The 19,172-nt window shown below is 33.3% G+C and overlaps 1 protein-coding gene across 3 annotated transcripts; it reads left to right on the forward strand.

Moving 5' to 3' along the window:
• The first annotated feature begins 2,564 nt into the window (after positions 1–2,564).
• Positions 2,565–17,472, forward strand: LOC140770637 (protein REVEILLE 5-like). 3 transcript variants are annotated; one of them, XM_073111893.1, is made up of 9 exons: positions 2,565–2,982; positions 5,116–5,173; positions 7,127–7,250; positions 7,329–7,508; positions 7,606–7,728; positions 8,724–8,833; positions 10,279–10,338; positions 16,768–16,868; positions 16,954–17,472. In XM_073111893.1, the coding sequence occupies exons 1-9, from the start codon at positions 2,705–2,707 to the stop codon at positions 16,967–16,969; spliced, it is 1,050 nt and encodes a 349-aa protein (XP_072967994.1). In that variant the 5' UTR covers positions 2,565–2,704; the 3' UTR covers positions 16,970–17,472. The 3 variants fall into 3 exon arrangements, with proteins under 3 accessions (XP_072967994.1, XP_072968002.1, XP_072968008.1); XM_073111901.1 differs by having other exon boundaries at positions 16,774–16,868; XM_073111907.1 differs by having other exon boundaries at positions 7,615–7,728.
• Positions 17,473–19,172: the final 1,700 nt, after the last annotated feature.

Genomic DNA, 19,172 nt, shown 5'->3' on the forward strand with positions numbered 1-19,172 from the left:
TCGTCATTCCATTCTATTCTATTTGGCATGACATTGGCTTCATTTATCTTTTTTCCTTGATAGTATTTTTCTGGGCAAGTGTACATGTTCTCTAGTTGGATGAACTATTATAAGAGAAGACATGCAGCATTTAGGCAAAGAACGAGCTAGTTTATTACTACTACTACTACTACTACTACTATTATTATTATTAGTCGTAGCAACTGTTTCATCCACTACAATAAAGAAGTTATAGTTATTTATGGTTGATTAATAGTCATCTACATATGGTTGATTAATGGCTATAATAGTTACTTTGAACTTTCTTCAGTAATTAACCCCATGTCGTCTAAACTAAATTATAACTATTAATCAACCATTAATTATAACATAATGAGACTTAATTACCTATACAAAAATATTATCTGTTTTAATACAGTATGGGTAGCTTAATCATTTTGCAACTTATTTATGACGGAAAATATTCGCGCTAATGAAACATTATTAGTTTCTGATAAAAAAAAATCTAACAATTGAAATTTGATCTTAGACTATAAGAAGAATATAGTGCTTAATTTTAAAGTAAGTAGAGGCAAGTTAAAATCGGACTAAACCACTGGGGAGTAAAGTCTAATTTGCCCAAACAGCTAAATAGAATTTAAATTAAACATTGCTTACTATGTATATTTACCCTTCAAGCAAAGCTTCTACTGGGGTTCTGTTCCACTAGTCAAGCAGTAGGAGGATGGAATTTTTAACTACTATAATGAATGAATTGTATAATAGGATTGTACATTCTTTGATGAAGAAAACTATAATGATAAATGCCATCTAATTTCATTATGATCACTTTTAATAAGAAGTTAAAAATTTAACTTTTTAACAGTTGGCGGTAACAATTTGATTCCAAAGAGTCATAAAAAATCCGATCAAAAATAAATAAATTAATTAAATAAACTTATAGATTACAGAATATAAAATTTTGAATAGTCGAATCTAGTGTTGAAGACTATCTCCTTAAGACCAATTCACCCTTCACCGATTATTTTTGGAACAGTGAATATCGGTCTCCCAGGATACAACGACTGCCTTGCACTCATAATATAATTGATCTTTTTGTTGAAACCTCTTTTAGGTGGTTGTATTGGAAAAGTGGAAGGAAAAAAAAATAAGGATATTTTAGTTAACAAAAGAAAACAATTGGAGTACTTCATTAAGTTTATCATAATGTTGATGATGTGTTAGATTTTCTACTTCTTAAGATTGTAACAAAATAATATAACCTAATCATCTTTATGTGTATAATCATATACATCAAGCACTATCAAAACTCTTTTTCAAGTACACATTGTATGTACTTTTGATCAAATTAGTCCTCTTTCAAATTTTTTATTTAATGAAGCAGAGGACGCATCAAATTTAATATCAAAATAGATCTATTTCACTCAAGTCGGTGCAGCACCGAACTTATCGATGTTTTATCTAAGAAGAGAAAATACAAATAAGTTCAACATCTCTTCTTATATATAAGACGGTGATTTGATCAATATTTTATACATGTTGATGTGTTATATTTATCAGCTTATCATCTGAAAATTTATATATATAAACCGTCGATAAAATTAACGTTTTATTTTATTAACTTACATATAAAATAAAAACATTGAACTTAGTGTTTCTATCTAAAACTACATAGATCTTATTAATATTTTACTAGCAACTAAGTTTGAAGGGTAATCTATTTTAATAAAATTAATTTAAAATATGACTAGTTAGTTAAAAAACTTATCATTGCATTACTCGTTAAAAAAGAAGGAAAAATTACATCTGACTCCCTACATTTTCACTTATTTGTGGTTTGTACACCCTGTAATTATAATATATTTAAATTGCAACTTACATTATAAAATTTATTATTTGAATAGCACACCCTATGTTATAGTTAATATTAACACCCTCTATAAAAATACCTAATTATACTGTTATCTTCTTCTTCCTCTAAGACATGGTGCAACCTTCTTATTCTTATCTTTGGCCATAAATCTTCCTCTATATCAATTATTTTTAATTCTCTTCTATTGTTTATTAGAAATCCCATTCCAATTTCTTTTATTGATTAATTATGTTTCAGGTTATAGATGAGATAGAGCTATTTTTTTTTAAATTTTTTTAAATTTTTTTATTTAAATTTTTAAATTTTTTTTAAACTTGAAGATGAGTTAATTTAAGACACATATTCATTTATTTTAAGTGATATTTATATGTCTAAATTACTCTCCTATCACCTCTCTAAATATGAATTTTTGAGATTAAATAATAATAATTTAATTGGATTTGGATGTATGATTAAGTTAAATGGTAGGATTTGTGTCTAAGCTAATTATTGGGTTAAACTATTTCTATCCATTGGATGGTGGGTGGGGTGTAGTAGCTTAGTATTTGTCAGCAAGTAGGGGTTCTATTTGTAAAATATGGGAAGAGAGGGTTTATTGTGTAATATAGTTAAAATGTAGGTTTTATTTGTAAAATTGTGAAAAGGAAAAAGGAAAATGGTCCCCAAGTAGGAGGAGTCGGTTTGGAATAGTTAAACCCCATCCTTCTAAGTCCACCACCACCACTCTCTCTCTCTCTCTCTCTCTCTCTCTCTCCCCAAATCGACAAAGAGGAAGAAGAAAACTAAGAAGCTACGAAATCCATCTCCATCGCTCTGTGAATTCTTCTTTACATGTTAGCCTTGAATCCCAACTCATCAACGGAAGGCGGAATAGGAGGCGGCGGTGCTGTCGTCTTCTTCTCGCCTCCTCCTCCACCACCACCACCACCGCCGCCGCCACCTCCTCCCATGGCTCTTCCCGCGGTAAGCGCCTCCTTCAGTGCCGCCGCGGCCGCCACTTCGTCGTCCGAGGACCCCAGCAAGAAGATCCGGAAGCCCTACACCATCACCAAGTCGAGGGAGAGCTGGACGGAACAGGAGCACGACAAGTTCCTCGAGGCTCTCCAACTGTAAGAATCGCCTCTCTCTCTCTCTCTCTCTCTCTCTCTCTCTCTCTCTCTCTCTCTGTGATTGAGATTTGGAGTCATCGATTCGATTTGGGTTCTGGGTTTTAAGTAGAATTATGCGATTTGAGTATCTGGGATTTCCATGGTTAATTAGGATTGATTGCATCTTGGGTAGGGTTTGTTGGGGTAAGGTTGTTAACTTGAATCGAAATGTTCTTTCAAAGTTGGATTTCGATGATCGAGCGAACTATGCTCATTTGCTTTTGCGGTTTCTGTCTGCAAATTGCTCTTTTATTTTTCGAGCAGATTCATTTGCTGTTTGTGCTTTGGGTCATCAATTGATCGTAATTGGCTTCGCCGATGAAAAGTAATAAGGCACCGAAGGTTTTGGCTTTCGCGCGATTCAGACAAAGAACCGTCAAACGAGAGAAAGATTCACTGCGAAAAACTGGACCTCGGGCCAACTAGGTTTAGAGTTCTAGATCAGATCTTTTGGTTTCTGTGATAAGTTATTAGTGATGGATTCAGCTGGGATTTGAATATTCCTATTAATTGCATTTTTGAGTGGTGATTTATTAGCATAAAGTTGTTAACTTTGATGATTGAACGAAGTATATTTTCCGTATTGGTTTTCATGGTTTCTTTCTGCAGGGTTGTTCTTTTATTTTCCGGCCATTAAATTATAACTTTTTTGGCCTTCATTGGTGTTTTCTTTTAATTTCTTTTCTTAATTCTATTGGATTTAAGAAGAAAGAGTGTAGTTGTTTGGAGGAAAATTTTGATTGAAGACTTTTTTTAGTTTTTTAATTGATGCACTGATGCTATTCTTTTGGGAGTTAGAATGGCATGAGAAGCAGATTAGCTTTGATCTATCATTCTTTCTCATATTGAATCCTTGGTCTATGTTGCGATGAAGATGAAAAGGTTGACCAAATGAAGAATACATATCAAGGATGGTTGTCTCGTGCCAATCTTTGGTCGACATGCCCTTTCGTGTCACTGGCACGCATTGGCACATTTTTGGCACATTTCTAATAAATATTATATGGTATTTAGAGATGTTTTGGTATCTTTGGCATATCAACACTTAGTTTTTAGTTTGAATATATGTATTAAAGCCTACATTTGTGTCTCTATCCTTAGGTTTTTTGTAAATGACCTATTTTATTAAAAATATAATAGTTGAATAGAAACATTATTCAACACATGATGTGATTGAATACATTCATTAGTTGACAATATTTCAATAATTAAAACTAATACATAATTGAACGTAGTTAATATGACATTTTTTTAATATCAATTTGATCGAATTTGAGTGAATTTGACATTAATTTTATTTTATTTTTGAAATTTGGGGGAAATTTAATTATGCTGAAATTTTAGCTAAAATTTATAAAATTTTTGTTCAAATCAAATTATATGGAGTTAATCTAATATTTTCTATATCAATTTTGACCCAATTTGAATGAATTTGACATATTAAATTTCAATTTTTTTAAATATAGGAAATTTCGGGGTGAATCAAAATTTTCCTTTGATTCCTACTTTTTTAAGAGTAGTTTTCATAGAAAAGCCATTTCAAATGATATATCTAGTAAAATTAAGCTAGATCTATCATTTATACCCCTTAAATTAGTTTTAAATTGTAAAACAAAATATATAGAAAATCTGTGCCGATTGGCAACTGGTTAGCAGGTTGGTCGACACAAGTCAGCAGACCCTGTCACGATGTTGTGCCACTGGCACATGCTGGGTGCTGATACTCCATTTTCATTGTAAATGGCAGCCGACACGGGGTGCCAATTGGCATGGCCATCTTTGAACATATATCTTCTCCAAAAGAACATGGTTATATTATCTCCCGAGAAGACTCCAAGATGGTTTTTGATGTTTTTATATTCATGCTGAATATAATCTACAAAATGTGCAATAATTTTTTAAATCGGATAAGGAGATTGCACTTGCAGAATATTATCTTTAATTATGATCTCTTGTAATTTGGTTGTGCAATTACAATGGTATGTAACCTAGCAAGTAGCAACTTTTTTTTTACAGTGTATTGTAGAAGTACCAAAAAGATCTTGACTTTTGGAACATCGAATTATCTTTATTTTTCCATTTTGGTTCTTGCAGATTTGATCGTGACTGGAAGAAGATAGAAGCATTTGTTGGCTCAAAGACAGTAATACAGGTATCTTGTTAGTTGTTCATAACAGTTACCTTTGCTATGTGTCTACTAATTTGTGATTTTATTTGCCTTCTGCTGGGCCCAAGGCATAGGTCTTTGGTCTTGTAGTTATTTGAATTATGTTAAGATATACTTGGATACCCTGATTGATAGATCAATGGTTATGTAAGTGCCCCCACCTTGATATGCTCCTTCATTGTGATATCTTAATTTACTTGGTTTACAAGGTCATTGCCATTCGTTGCCTTGTGCTGTATCTTTTGACATAAGTAAGTTTTAATAATGTTTTCTGGGGATTTGATAAGACAACTTTTGGCCACTAATGCCAAGACAGTTGCTACCTATATGGTTCCTAGTTTTTGCCGATCCTACTCGAGATGAGTGTGGGTAAGAGAGAAAGAGGGGAGAAGAGAAAGGGAAAGAGAGAGAAAGAGAGGGGAGAAGAGAAAAGGAAAGAGAAAGAAAGAGAGGGAATTTGTGAGTTGCGGCAGTAAGACGTAGAGGGAAGGAGAGAGAGGGGAAGAGGAGAGAGAGAGAAGTGGAGAACAAATAAAAAATAAAAAAATATGTTGAAGAGAGGTGATAGTTGGTGAGGGTGAGGGAGAGAGATAATAAGAGAGAGTTACTGGGGGAGAGAGATAGTGGGAGAGAAAGTTTGGGGGAGAGAGTTTGATAAGACTTAAGAGAGAGTTAGTGGGAGAGAAAATTAGTGAGGAAGAGAGTTTGATAAGAGAGAGTTAGAGAGAGAGAGTTTGATAAGAGAAATAATTAGTTGGAGAGAAGGTAAGAATTTTTTTTAATTGTGTGGGAGAGGAAGAGAGTATGTGAGTGATAGAAAGGGGAAGAGATAGAGATTGAGAAAATAATATTTATTTTTTTAGTTTCTAGACTTTATATATAAATAATTTATATTTATATCTTGTTATTATTTTTCTAAAAAACTTAGAATTTTTTTATGTTTTAAAAATTATTTTAAAATACAGACTGATATGAACGGCCGATACCACCGATACATATTATTCTTTTGGACGGCCAATCTCGATCCTGATTCCAATACTTGGAACTTTGGTTACCTATGTCATTGTAGTAATAGTTATGCTACCTATACTACTGGTGGAGGGCCATCTCATTTGTTATATATGATGTGTGTACAACCATGAAGAGCTTCTGAACCATAATACATTCTTTCTTAGTCATATTTCAATTTGTGGAAAGTCCTTTTAGCGGGAAATTTAGTTGTAGGACATAAATGATGCAGAATAAGGAGTTGTGAGTCCCTGAATGTAGCATTCTTATTAAAAATCATTAATGGTAGTGGAAATACAGTCTCTGGCTTCTACAGCGCAATCATTTTCTTCAAATTTTGACATGAAAACCAATATAGCCTACTGTATTGTAAAAGCAGACAATTAAGCAACACAATGTGCAAGTTTTGATGCTTCCTGATTTTGTGCACTCTTCTGTTTCTATGGTTCATAACTGTTCTGTTGAACTAGTTTCTATTTCTGTATTTCATTGGTACTCTGAGAATCCTTTATTCAATCTTTGGATTGAACACCAGGACTGTTGATCTCTATTGGAGATATGACCGTGTAACTTGCTGTGACAGTTAAACTCAATCCAGATCATAGATCAAGTCACAGAAACAATCTCCTTAGTCATGAGTGTTGCACATTTGTCTAGAGGGAACAACACCTATTTTGGATATTAATTCTGGAACAAGGTAACAAGAGCACAGACTAAAAGATGCATTGAGGAGTAACTTTTTTTTTTTCGTATGTTTCATACATAAACTTCTTGAATTGTGTTGTCTGCATATAATTTTGTAAATCTCAAGAAAGGGAATGTTTTTCTGAAGTTAATTTCATGCTGTTAGCCTGGAGATACATATGTAACCTTAAAAGTTAAAATATACATCGGGACCCTTCATGCAAAAATCTAAAAGCAGTCTTTCAGATAAGGAGTCACGCGCAGAAGTACTTTTTGAAGGTTCAAAAAAGTGGCACGAGTGAACATGTGCCACCTCCTCGTCCAAAGAGGAAAGCGGCACATCCATATCCGCAAAAAGCCCCTAAAAGTGGTATGAAATGTTTGACAAAATTGTGACCTTTGTGTTTTAGATTAGTGCATCTAATGGGTTTCTTTGAAAACTTTGCAGCTTCCCAATTATCTCAAGCTGCCACACCACTTCAGGCTTCTTCTCACCAGCTAGAACCAGGCTATCTTTTATCTACAGATGCCTCTGCTGTCATTAGGAACTCTACGACAAGTGCTGCGACAGTTTCATCATGGACCAATTCTTCTCTTCCGCCTGTTAGTGCATCTAATATGACGAAAGGTTTAATCATATACTCAAAAGAATCATTTCTTAAATTTATCATTCTTCACCTTTTATAGATAGTGTCATTTTTGTAGAAGGTTAACATGTTCTACAGATGATACAGTGCCTACTGGAGCTATTGTGGGAAATAACTGTTGTAGCAGTGCTGAAAGCCCTTCTAGAACTTGGTTGACTTCTGATACGACTGAGCAAGAAAATCAAGTCCCGTCACTTCATGGTGAATATCAGTTTCACTTCTTAAAATATTTACTTTGATTGCATGTATGACGCACCATATTTTAGAATGCTCGTGCATATTGCTTTTGGCCATGGTTAGGATATTGGGGAAGCATAGTTGCCTAGCAGAAAATTTTGGGCTATTTCAGTTTTATATTGTTGAGCTGTTATAGCTTACTCCATTTCTAGTTGGTGTATGTTCTGGTGTGCCATGATAATCTAAAATAATGATTGTTGCGCTGCTTGGAATGGGGGGCTCAATGCGGTGCAAATCTCTATCTGTCACTGTGGGAGGGTATCCACAATCAGGCCCTGTTTTCCCATATCAACCAGTACAAGAAGTTTATTAAGTCGAGATCAGCTTATGAGCTTACAAATCAATTTCTGAGCTCATAGGCTATTTACATGGGTGAATTTTGCATGAAGATTTGAGTAAAATGTTGGGCAGGGGAAATGGAAATTCACAATATTTTACACACAAAATATTTAACATATTCAATATTGTGTTGAAGATATTTGATATATTCTGAGTGGCTGAGGCTAATCTAAATCTTATTCAAGATGCTTTTTATGCATAGTATTCAGTACAAGTGGCGCATATCTTCTTTTAGAATGCCCTAACTAAATTGGCAGAAGTCTATAATGATAAATACTTAAATAATATGTACATCTATGGCAGTCCACAGTTATATAGGCCATACACTAGTATGACAACAGAGGAGTTCCCATACTTGTTCCATATTGCCACAAAGATGGAGATGTGGACTGTGGAGTACATTCAATGCGCGTACTCTTTTTGTATATCTTCTGTGATTGCCATTTGTTTTATTGCTTGATTACCAATTATTGATGCAATTGTCATGGTACCTTTTTATCAATCCACACAGAGGTGAGAAAGCTTATGTGTGCCCTAAAAAGCACTGTTTGATTTCTCATTTTCATTCATTATGTAACCTGGCTTACTTTTTCCTCTCTTTTATCTGGTATTTCATGTAGTTATGCCAGACTTCGCTCAGGTATACAGCTTTCTTGGCAGCGTGTTTGATCCAAACACAACTGGGCATTTGCAGAAGCTAAAAGAGATGGATCCGATTGATGTTGAAACAGTATGCCATCTATCTAGCAGTATCAATTACTTATATATTGCTGAATGCATTACTGTTTTCTGGCAAACAGTAGTGGCATGCAGTTAAATGGTGCATGGGGTTCATATGCTTATCATGTAAATTGGTTGATGCATATAAATGTCGCTATGTAATAAAACATTCTCTGAACTTCTGATGACAGTTCCTTTGATAGTTTTATATAAAAGAATGCTGAAAAGTAGATGAGTAGGAAATGAGGTTGATCTTTAATGCCAAAGTATTATTATTTAAATAAGTTTAAAATGACATTGCTGACTCCATCTTGTTATGAAGTTTTCTGTTAATAAAAAGTGCTACTGTAGGGTTGAGAATGTGGTTATTGCAGGATGCGGCAAGAAATTGTTTTTATCACCGGATCCTTCAATGTTGTAATGATATGTATAACATAAGGAACTTTGTGAATACAACTGGACAATAATATCTTGCTAGTGTTTTCAGATATAAATATTTCTTAAAAAATACCAAAGTACTGTACATGTTCCGGTTAACTGAGAGACATTTTTTTCTTAAAATGCAAAAGTAGTGTACAGTAGTTAATTTGGCTTTCCAGTGCACACTAGTTTATGAAAATTGTATCTTTTTGAATCAGATATTTGGAAGTAAAATGTTGCACATCCTTGGTTACTGCCCAGAGGGGTACTTGAGTGTATAATATTTGTGGTTCTTTCCCTATTGTTTCAAGGCAAGGCTAGTAAATGAGTGTTTAGTAGCCATGTGGAGAAAGTGGTTTACATTTAAATCATGATAATGGCAATAGGTTAATAATATTTGCTTTTTTAATAGCCATATGGAGAAAGTGGTTTACAGTTAAATCATGCCGTTGGTTATATGTTAATAAGAATAAATTTTCAATAAGCTTGATTAAGCTTGGTTTATGTACAGAATGAAGTTTTCCTGTATTACTTTCATTGTTTTGAACTTTTGATCCAATTTCGAAGTTCCAGAACTACATCATCAAAAGGTCTTGGTATTCTTCTCATTATTTTTAATGGCAAGCACTTATAAACCTCGCCCTGATGATGAATAGCTTGGGTGGTGATTTGGTTTGGGAGAAAAATGAATGCTTTCACAAGAGAAAATTTTATGCTTTCAAAGTTATTCTTTGATGCATCATTTAGTGTTACATGATGTCTAGATTAGATTCAATATATTTGTTACAGAAAATGATATGCGACACTCTTTATCTTTCATTGCACATTGATGCAGCTTTTTTGTGTACCTTGGTCAATGTAGGAATTATTGGTTTCTGATTTTAAAATTTTCATCTGGTAGGTAGTGTATTTTCTTGTTCTTTGTGTGCTGGAAAAGACTTTCCTACTTGATAATCAACCTCTTCTAGTTCTAATATATAGATATCTGGTAAGGTGCTACAAATTTACCTCAGATTGATTTCTTATATTGTCCAGGTATTGTTGCTGATGAGGAATTTATCTATCAATCTGACTAGCCCTGACTTTGAGGCACATGTAAGTATCTTCATCAGATTTCATCATATTTCTTCCTTTAATATTTTTACTTTTGGTTAGATTAGGTTTAGTTCTGATGTGATTGTAGCGGAGATATGCATGATTCCTTCATTCCCAAAAGTGGCATATACGCCAAAACTGCATCTTGATTCCCAAAATACAACAAGCTCTTTGATATAATCATATAATTGCTCTTGTGATCCAAGTAGGGGTGAAAATGGATTGGATACGGATATGATTTTATTAATGGATTGGATTCAAATTCGATAGGAAAAATCATATCTATATCCATACTTTTTCTTTGGATATGGATCTAAATACAGATAGTGAACAGATATTGAATTTAATTGCCATATCCATTATGTATAGTTACGGATACAGATCGAATATCAAATATTTCTGTATTCATCTTCTGAATTTGTAAAAACTTGTGATATAATTATTGAAATCTATAGAATAATTAGTAAATAACTAAATATATTTTAAAATAATATTAGATATTTATACATAGATCAAGGTTCTAAGTATCGGGATCAATTGTTTGAAAAAAAAATACATACCGATCAATATAGTATCAGGCTAATTTTTTTAATAATGTAAAATTCTAAATTTTCTATAAAAATGTAGATTTTTTAAAAAAAATTAGAGAGAAGGATAGAAATATAAGAAAATAATAATGACTCACATATGAATTCTAAGTCGGATCTAATAAATTTCTATAGTTATTATCATTGTTACCATAAATTCGTAAGTACTGATGTTTAAGGCCTTATACTCCAATAAGTGATTGCCTTAAACTAGTAAGATCAAATGATTGCCCTTCTTGTTGTGTTTGAGGAAGATAATAACTAACATTTGAATTTTGTGATGATTTCAAATAATCAATACTCGATGAATCATTATCATAGGAAGTTACATTCTCATAACAACGTCATTGATATGTATATATATCCTTAGTTTCTTTAGCTTCAATTCCTATGTGTTGATCTCCTTGACTTCCCTTAGTAAATATGGAATAGATGATTTCAGCACAAGGTGTATCATTAGGACCATCAAAATTATCACTAGTACTGATAGCTCTACTATCTTGTTGCCAAACGAGTCATACCGGTTTCTATCCTGGTTGTGGTCTCTTCTTGTAATATCTTATTCAACTAAGGGTTGTCTCTATCATCTAATATTCTATCCCTCACTTCTTGATTTATGGAGTTAGTTTTTAAATAAAAAATCATTTAAATCAATCAATCAATTGATCATTATCTATTTTCTTAAATTTCTCTCCCATAATCTCATATTATAATGGTATGGCACTAACTTGTCCAATCTCTTCATTGCCAATCTATTATGTGTTTTGGTATGAATCAAGGAGAAAGTAATCTAGAAAACACTATGATGAAGACAGTTTGAGTTAAGATCTTTTTTACTATTGTTATCAAATTTGGTGCATCATCTTATTTGTAGATATTTTTTTTTAATCTGTATATGAAATTTTTTTTTCAGTGTTATTTTTTTAAGCCACGGTAAAAGAGCTCTCTTATAATAAAAAATTATATTTTTTGGAAGAAAGGAGAAGAGGGAGAGAAGAGAGAAGATTGACTAGATATAAAATTGATAAATTTAAATCATGTCATGGGTAAAATTGGAATCAATTTGAAAGAATATTAGAATTTATATATTATTATTTGTTGGAGATTGAACTTGACTAAGAAAAAAGAAGTTAAAAAGGTATTTGGTTACTAAACTAGGCTATGGGTCTCTAACCAAGTTTAGGGACCAACCCTGAACTCAAAACAAACAAGTCTTTATATAATATCCTAATATGAGATCAAAATAATGTGTAACATATGATGTCCAATAAAAATATTGTCTTTTCAATATAAGTAATTGTCCAATAGTTACTTATAATTTGCTCTATTATTAGTAACTACTTGACTACCCTTTTTCACCTATTTTTTTTCATCACATCATCTATCAGCTAAAAAATATAATCTTTATTTTTGAAATGAGCACATTCACAATCTTTAAAATATTATTTATATGTATGAGTACACTAAGAAACTAATTATATTTCTCTATTTTGTGTAGTCCACCCATCATACATTAACATAAAAACAAATTTATCCCAATAGCTTTTCAATATAGCTATAAAACTTATGTACTTTTGACTCAAGATATTTTATGACATTATTTTTTAAACTAAGAGTCTGAACACTAGACCTTACAATTGTTTAGCACAATGATGGCCATGCCAGTTGGCACAGGGCGTGACGACCAGCACTTGTTATGCTGGTTGTGGCACAACACCTAGCATGGGATGTGCTAGTGGCACACTCTTGTGCTGAGCCATGTCAGTCCGGCAAGAGTGCGTGCCGACCTGTGCTAATGTAGAGCTCATTTTTTTAACTTTTTCTTATTTCTATCAATCATTATTGAACAAGTTTAGTGTTATTTTTGTATCGGCAAATGAAGTCACCATCATCAATATGATTGAAGATTATCAACAGTATTTAACGCAACATTCTCATGTTAGTCCTTTGTCAGCAAATGAAGTTTTTGATTCTTCTCGTCATTTCGCGTTCAACTAGATGTTAGTTTTAATTATTGAACTATTATCAATTAATATTATATGTTGAATGTTATTACGTGTTCAACTATCAATACAAATTTTAATGAATGTATTCAATTATATTATGTGTTGAATAATATTTATATTTGACTATTACTATTTCTTTATTTATTACTATTTCTTTAATAAAATAGGTCATTCACAAAAATAATATAAAGATAAAAGATTGTAATCTAGGTTTTAATAAATATATTCAAATAAAAAACTAAAGATTGATGTGTCGAAGACCCAAAAACATCTTTAAACATTCTAATATTTTTTTTAAATTATGTTAAATTCGTGCTAGTGGCACATAAGGTTGTGCATAAGGCGTGCCATGCCGACGGAGATAATAATCAGTATTACCAGAATGTGATAATAATGACTATCGGCTACATTGAAAAAAATATAAGTGTAGAAGAAAAATTTAAAGATAACCTTATCAATTTGCTTTGAAAGCTATCTTGATAGTAATCAGTATCTGACCTCTTTTTTTGTGAAGATATGTTTTCATTGATTGAATATTTCTAGACTCTCTAGTGACACTAGGAGTCCTAGAATTATTGCTCCCATATTTTATCTTCATATGTAAACTAATTTAGATCTATTAAAATTACCACCACCCATTCTTCTCATCTCCTACTTATACATATGTTTTCTCTCTTTCATTGCTATTTTCATCATCTTCCTCAATGTGCCTACTGCTATTATCATTAATCTTTTTTATTTCAAGGTCATGCATTATTCTCGATAACTATTAATCCTCTTTGTTTTGTAGATTATTTATCCTTTTGTTTACTTATTAGATAAGCTAATATTTGCTTTTAGATTTCCAAACATACTTGAATGGAATTGCTGCATTTTCTTGTCTTTTAACGAAACATTCTTTTATATGGTTAGCATCACCACTTATTTCTTTTTCATACTAGTTGCATTTGATATGCTTTTTATTTTGTCCAATAATATTGCAATGATGTCATATAATGTCGGTATCTTGTAGCTTGAAGTCATTCCCATTTTTAGCATAAACCAAACCAACGATGGCCGTGCCATAGGCACGGCATGGCAAGTGCCGCGGCACTTGCCGGCAGTGCTGTAAGAGGAGAAGAAAAAAAAAGAAGAGAAACTCACCTTCGTCGTCGCTGACCGCTGCTCGCCGTCGTCGTCGCCCGAGCGCGTCAGTGTCCTAGCCTGAGAGAGAGAGAGAGAGAGAGAGAGAGAGAGAGAGAGAGAGAGAGAGATAAGGTTATTGGTTAAAACCTAAGTTGCGGATCCGGATGAGATCTCATTTCTCCCTCGGGCTAGGGCGTCGACGCGTTCGGGCGACGGCGATCGGCAACGGGTAACTTGACGGCGAGCGGCAGAACTATTAGGAGGGGTGCCGTGCGGCACCCCTCGTGCCATGTGCTGGTACGCTGTCGGCATGGCAAGTGCCGATCGGCACGCCCCGTGCCGGTCGGCACGGCCATCCATGAACCAAACATAAACGTAGATCAAATTCAAAAAAAATGAAAGACAAATTTTAAGTTCAGAAAAAGCCCAAATTAATCTCTTAGTCTCTTTCTCCCTCTCCCTCTCCCTCTCTCTCTATCTCTCTTTATTACTGCGGTTAACAAATTGATGGAGAAAAGAGATTGAGTTCTCTCTATCTCTACTCTTCCTCTTTAGCCTCTCCCTCTCTCTTCGTTTTTGTCTCTTCTTCCCACTCTAGTATTGCAGCAAAAGATTGTTATAGAATAAAGAGAAGAAAGGGAGAGAGGGAGGAGAGTGAGAGATTGCTGTAGAGAGGAGATGAGAGAGCCGTGGGAGCTGGTCTGATATAAGAGAGAAGAAAGAAAAAAATAGAAGAGAGAAAAAATTGCATACTTGAGTTCATCTAAGGTTAACGGAGCCAGTTGCGTTGGAAGAGTTCACCAAAAGTCAATAGAGGTTGGATCAATGTTGAAGCAACTTGTGTGAAGAGAGAGAAAGAGAGGAAAAAGAGATGGGATAAGAGTGGGTTTCACAGACATTAAATACTTTAATGCCTTGGTTTGAATACAAGTTGGATTCCTTACGAATTTGACCTATTTAACTCAAAATACATAGTTCCAGTTGAAGCGGCTAAAACTCAATCGATCTGTTGATACTCGATCTATTTTGGCTTATTTAGATTAGGATCATCTGGAATCGAAAACCTTGATAAAGATACAAAAGGATCTTTATAAAAAATCATAATATTTCAAATTATATAAATATATGGATATTTATTCAAATACTTTTCTTCAACCTATATCCGTCTTCGTATAGATTATCTAGATACAGATGTATATTTAAATATCACGACCAATATTTTGAAAGGCGGTTGTGGGTGGCAGACTTTCACCAAACTGCCTAGAGCCTAAACAGAAGGCAAGTGACAAGGTGGGTGACAAGGTAATCTAGCATTTTTAATATAAACCCAATAAATAAACATATAAAATAGAGATATATAATATACATTTTACACTTATATATGTAAGTTGTAACTAATATAGTATATACAAATATTTAATAGTACACTACATCAAAATACTAAATAACATAATCACAATTTACAACCATAGTATTCATAAGAAATAACAAATCAATAGTTTAAGTGATTAACAAGTTAACAAGAATGTAAAAAGTAATTCAACGAATTAACTGATTATTGATTAACAGTGAAAACTGAAAACACAATCGATAATTACTGTAATTAATTTCTGATTTTTCTAACTGCCTAGCATTACATTTTAATAAGAATTAACAATTAAGACAAAAAATTGAAAATAAGAAAATATTTCAGTGTGACAGAGTGAGACAGAGAGGGAGAGTGAGAAAGGGAGAGGGAGTGAGAAAGTGTGAGTGAGAGAAAGGGAAGAAGGACCATACCTACGTAGCCAACTGTCATCCCCTTTGTTGCTGTTGCCGCATGCCGCCGCCTTACCTGCTTGGTCGCTAATTGCCACTCGCTGCCACCGGCTATAGAAGAGAGAGCTGGAGACGGAGAGGACGATCAAAGAGGTGTTAGGGTTGTACTGTTTTAGGCTTTTAGAGATTTTGTTTTATATAAGTTTTATGGCTAATTTTAATGGATCAAATCTGACCTATTATCGGGCTGCCTGGGCCACCTTGCATTGGTGCCAATTGGCCTTGGGTGGGCGGCTGGTGTGCTGCCCCTACAAATCCTCTTCTCAATACCATGATAAAGGCGGGTAAAGAAATCTCAAATCATGTCCAATAAAACTCGGATATGGAACGAGATTGGATCAGCATAGGTTCCAACGGAAGGATCTGTTTTATTTTGTCCATTTTGATTACCTACTTCCTTTGAATCATAACATTCTGACAAAACATACTATAGAGCTTATCGAGACATCTATAAAATAGGACTTGATGCATTACGTTTTTATATTGACAGTCTGGATGACAACTTGGTTTATTGCTTGTACAACATAATCATAGTTTCTGTATCTTGGTAGTTGGGAAAAGGTTGGCACATTTCTACCTAAGCATCGATTGGGCTTTTGGGGAGCTCATCTTGTAGGAGGGTGAAATATTAATTTAGAGAATTTAAAGGGACTCAAAGAAATAGAATTTAAAAAAAGTACATCTATGGTTCAAAGTATCAATATCAGTCAATTACCAATCCAAAACTGGGGCCGAAACTGGTTTCTCATGGTTTCAGCCCAGTATGGTTAGTATCTTGTTATTCAGCCCATGGGTGTGCCAGTGCCTATCTTGTTATTCAATTTGCCTGTTCATATGTCTACCTTTTCTTAAATTTATAAATATTGGTTGGCTAATATTTGTAATATTTCCAGAGACAGTTGCTATCTACATACAGTTCTGGCCCAGAGAAAGTTAAATCTGACAGCACCAATGATATGCTTCAAGATACTGATACTCTCAACGCACCATTCATGTAATATTTCTTCTGCATGCTCAAAAACATTGTTCCTTTATCTTTCTTATCGCAAATATCCTTGCTTACATCTTAGAATTTCCAGGGTGAAAGGTGAATAAATTGCAACCGCAACTGCAACCGGGTTTCATCTATAAACTAGCTGTCCTGCAGAGCACTCTTTTCCTGTCATAAAACACTAATCAGCAGTCAGATTAGCGGCATTGCGCTCGTCATTTCTCTTGAGGTTAAAACCTTTGTGGCAGTGTTTGAGAGTGGATTATTAGGTGGTTCTTTGTACCGCCGTTACCCATCATCTGTATCGCTACTGACTAGCCCTGATCTTGTTCACAGTCGGTTTTGAGATTTCTTTGTAAAATTTTAGGTGGTCGGTCAAGAGAGAAGTTTGACGAGTAGTGTGTATATGTATATATGTATGCCCATGTACTTTTAGTTGCTTCAAACTTTTGTATGTTAGATAGTAGTGAGATCAAGCTGCATAATAATAGTTACTTCGAGTTATATATAGCTCTTCTGACTATCTGATGTGGATTATACTCTCTTGTAAATGACTTTCATTTCTATGTTAAACTTGAATGTGTCGTGGATTACCCACTTTCATGTAGAGGGTGTTTTGTTTGCTATAATGTGAGGAAAGGAAGGAACTCAATTTTAAGAAATTAATGCTTGATTGTAAAGAATAAATTAAAGAAATAGTTTTCTTGCTTATTAAAAATTTCTTTTTGACATCTTTTCTTGGAAAAAAGAAAGCCATTTTATTGAAGTAAATATTCTCAAAAAGAAAAAGGAAATTTGCAAAAGACTCCCTATATTGTAGGTTTATTATGGTTCAAATCCTTCCCAACTTCTTATAGAAAATATTTACCTAACACTTTAGATTAAATTGACTCACTTTACCTCAAAGTATAAGAATCTAAAAAAGAAATATGAGATTTTATTTAAGCCAATATTTTTAAAATATCTAAATTAATTTTTATGTCAATGGGTACTCAAAACTGTTCTGATAATTTCAGAACTTTGGTTATTGAGTTTTTGATTTGGTAATATCAGTTACTAATTAGTAACAGTAGGTGTTAATTGGATATTAATTTTTTTTTAAAAGGCTGGGGTTTTCTTCAGAAGAAAAATAATAGGATTCAAATCATACAAACTCTATATTGTGTGTGTATTTTTTCTTCTAAAATTACCATAACAAAAGTTTCAAGATATCATATTAATATATATATATATATCTTCTTGTTTATTCTTTGTAAAGCAATGGAATGGACCTGACCTTCTTTCAATTAAGAAAAAAGAACACACTTCAAAAACAAATATTTAAACTCATTGCTAATCATACCTCCAATAGTGACAACTGGAATAAATTCATATGCCATAGAGCAGAGTGATGTTTGAATTTTTTTCATACCACCTTTTAGTTAAGGGTATAACTCATGACCTCTATGCTAGTGGTTGGGTCTAATATCTGAAATAATGTCTTGCTACTTATATTTGACTTTTATATATGATTATATGATTGATTTGATTTTGTAAAGGGTAAACCACCTGAGATTTAATTCAAACTTAAGTCAAGATATATTTAAAGTCAAACTCAAATTGAATTTGATTCAAACTCAAATAAATCTGTTTATCACGTGGCTTGACATTGACTCGAGGTTGAAATAAACTCGATTTAAGTCTAATCAATTCAAGCTTTATGTTAGACTAAACACTAATTTCAAGCTAAACTTAAAACAAAACTTAGATCGACAACGCCTAGTTATATGATTGATTTGATTTTATAAAGTGTAAACCACTCAAGATTCGATTCAAACTAAGTTTAAGATAGATTCTTGAATGGAATATGCTTATCGAGTGCCCTACCTTCGCCTCGAGCTTGAAATAAGCTTGAATTGAAATCTAATAAATTTAAGCTTGATATTTTAGGTTAGACTCTACCAATACCACCAGTAGGCTTTCTTTCTTCTTGCTAGGTTTCCTATGTGGAATGATGTCAGAATAACTTTTTTTTTCTCTCTTAAAGTACATTTCAATCACTTATTACCAGAGAAAACTGTTGGTCTACAATGATTCTCTGTTATCTAGCAATCCTGAAGAACTAAGTAGCTGTCCAAAACCCTGCAAACTAGGTTTCCTAAAAGGAGCTCAAAGCCTTCAGTGCTTAATTTCCTAGAATCCTGGCAGAAACTCTTAATGATCTCATTGACCTAATAAGCCTTATGCATAATTATTTGAAAGATAAGATGCTTAAACTATTGATCACTCTCTACTAACATGACCACATGAACATCTTAGTTTGCAGAA

Source organism: Typha angustifolia, chromosome 2, assembly GCF_048772165.1.
Source record: "Typha angustifolia cultivar Huaian chromosome 2, ASM4877216v1, whole genome shotgun sequence".
In the NCBI taxonomy this organism is placed as follows: domain Eukaryota; kingdom Viridiplantae; phylum Streptophyta; class Magnoliopsida; order Poales; family Typhaceae; genus Typha; species Typha angustifolia.

What these genes read in the sequence shown, in the direction of transcription:
- LOC140770637 (XM_073111893.1), top strand. Translation starts at nt 2,705, where the DNA reads ATGTTAGCCTTGAATCCCAACTCATCAACGGAAGGCGGAATAGGAGGC. An exon ending in GCAAAAAGCCCCTAAAAGTG is followed by an intron (nt 7,251 to 7,328) that starts GTATGAAATGTT and finishes AAAACTTTGCAG; the next exon opens with CTTCCCAATTATCTCAAGCT. An exon ending in GCCCTGACTTTGAGGCACAT is followed by an intron (nt 10,339 to 16,767) that starts GTAAGTATCTTC and finishes TAATATTTCCAG; the next exon opens with AGACAGTTGCTATCTACATA.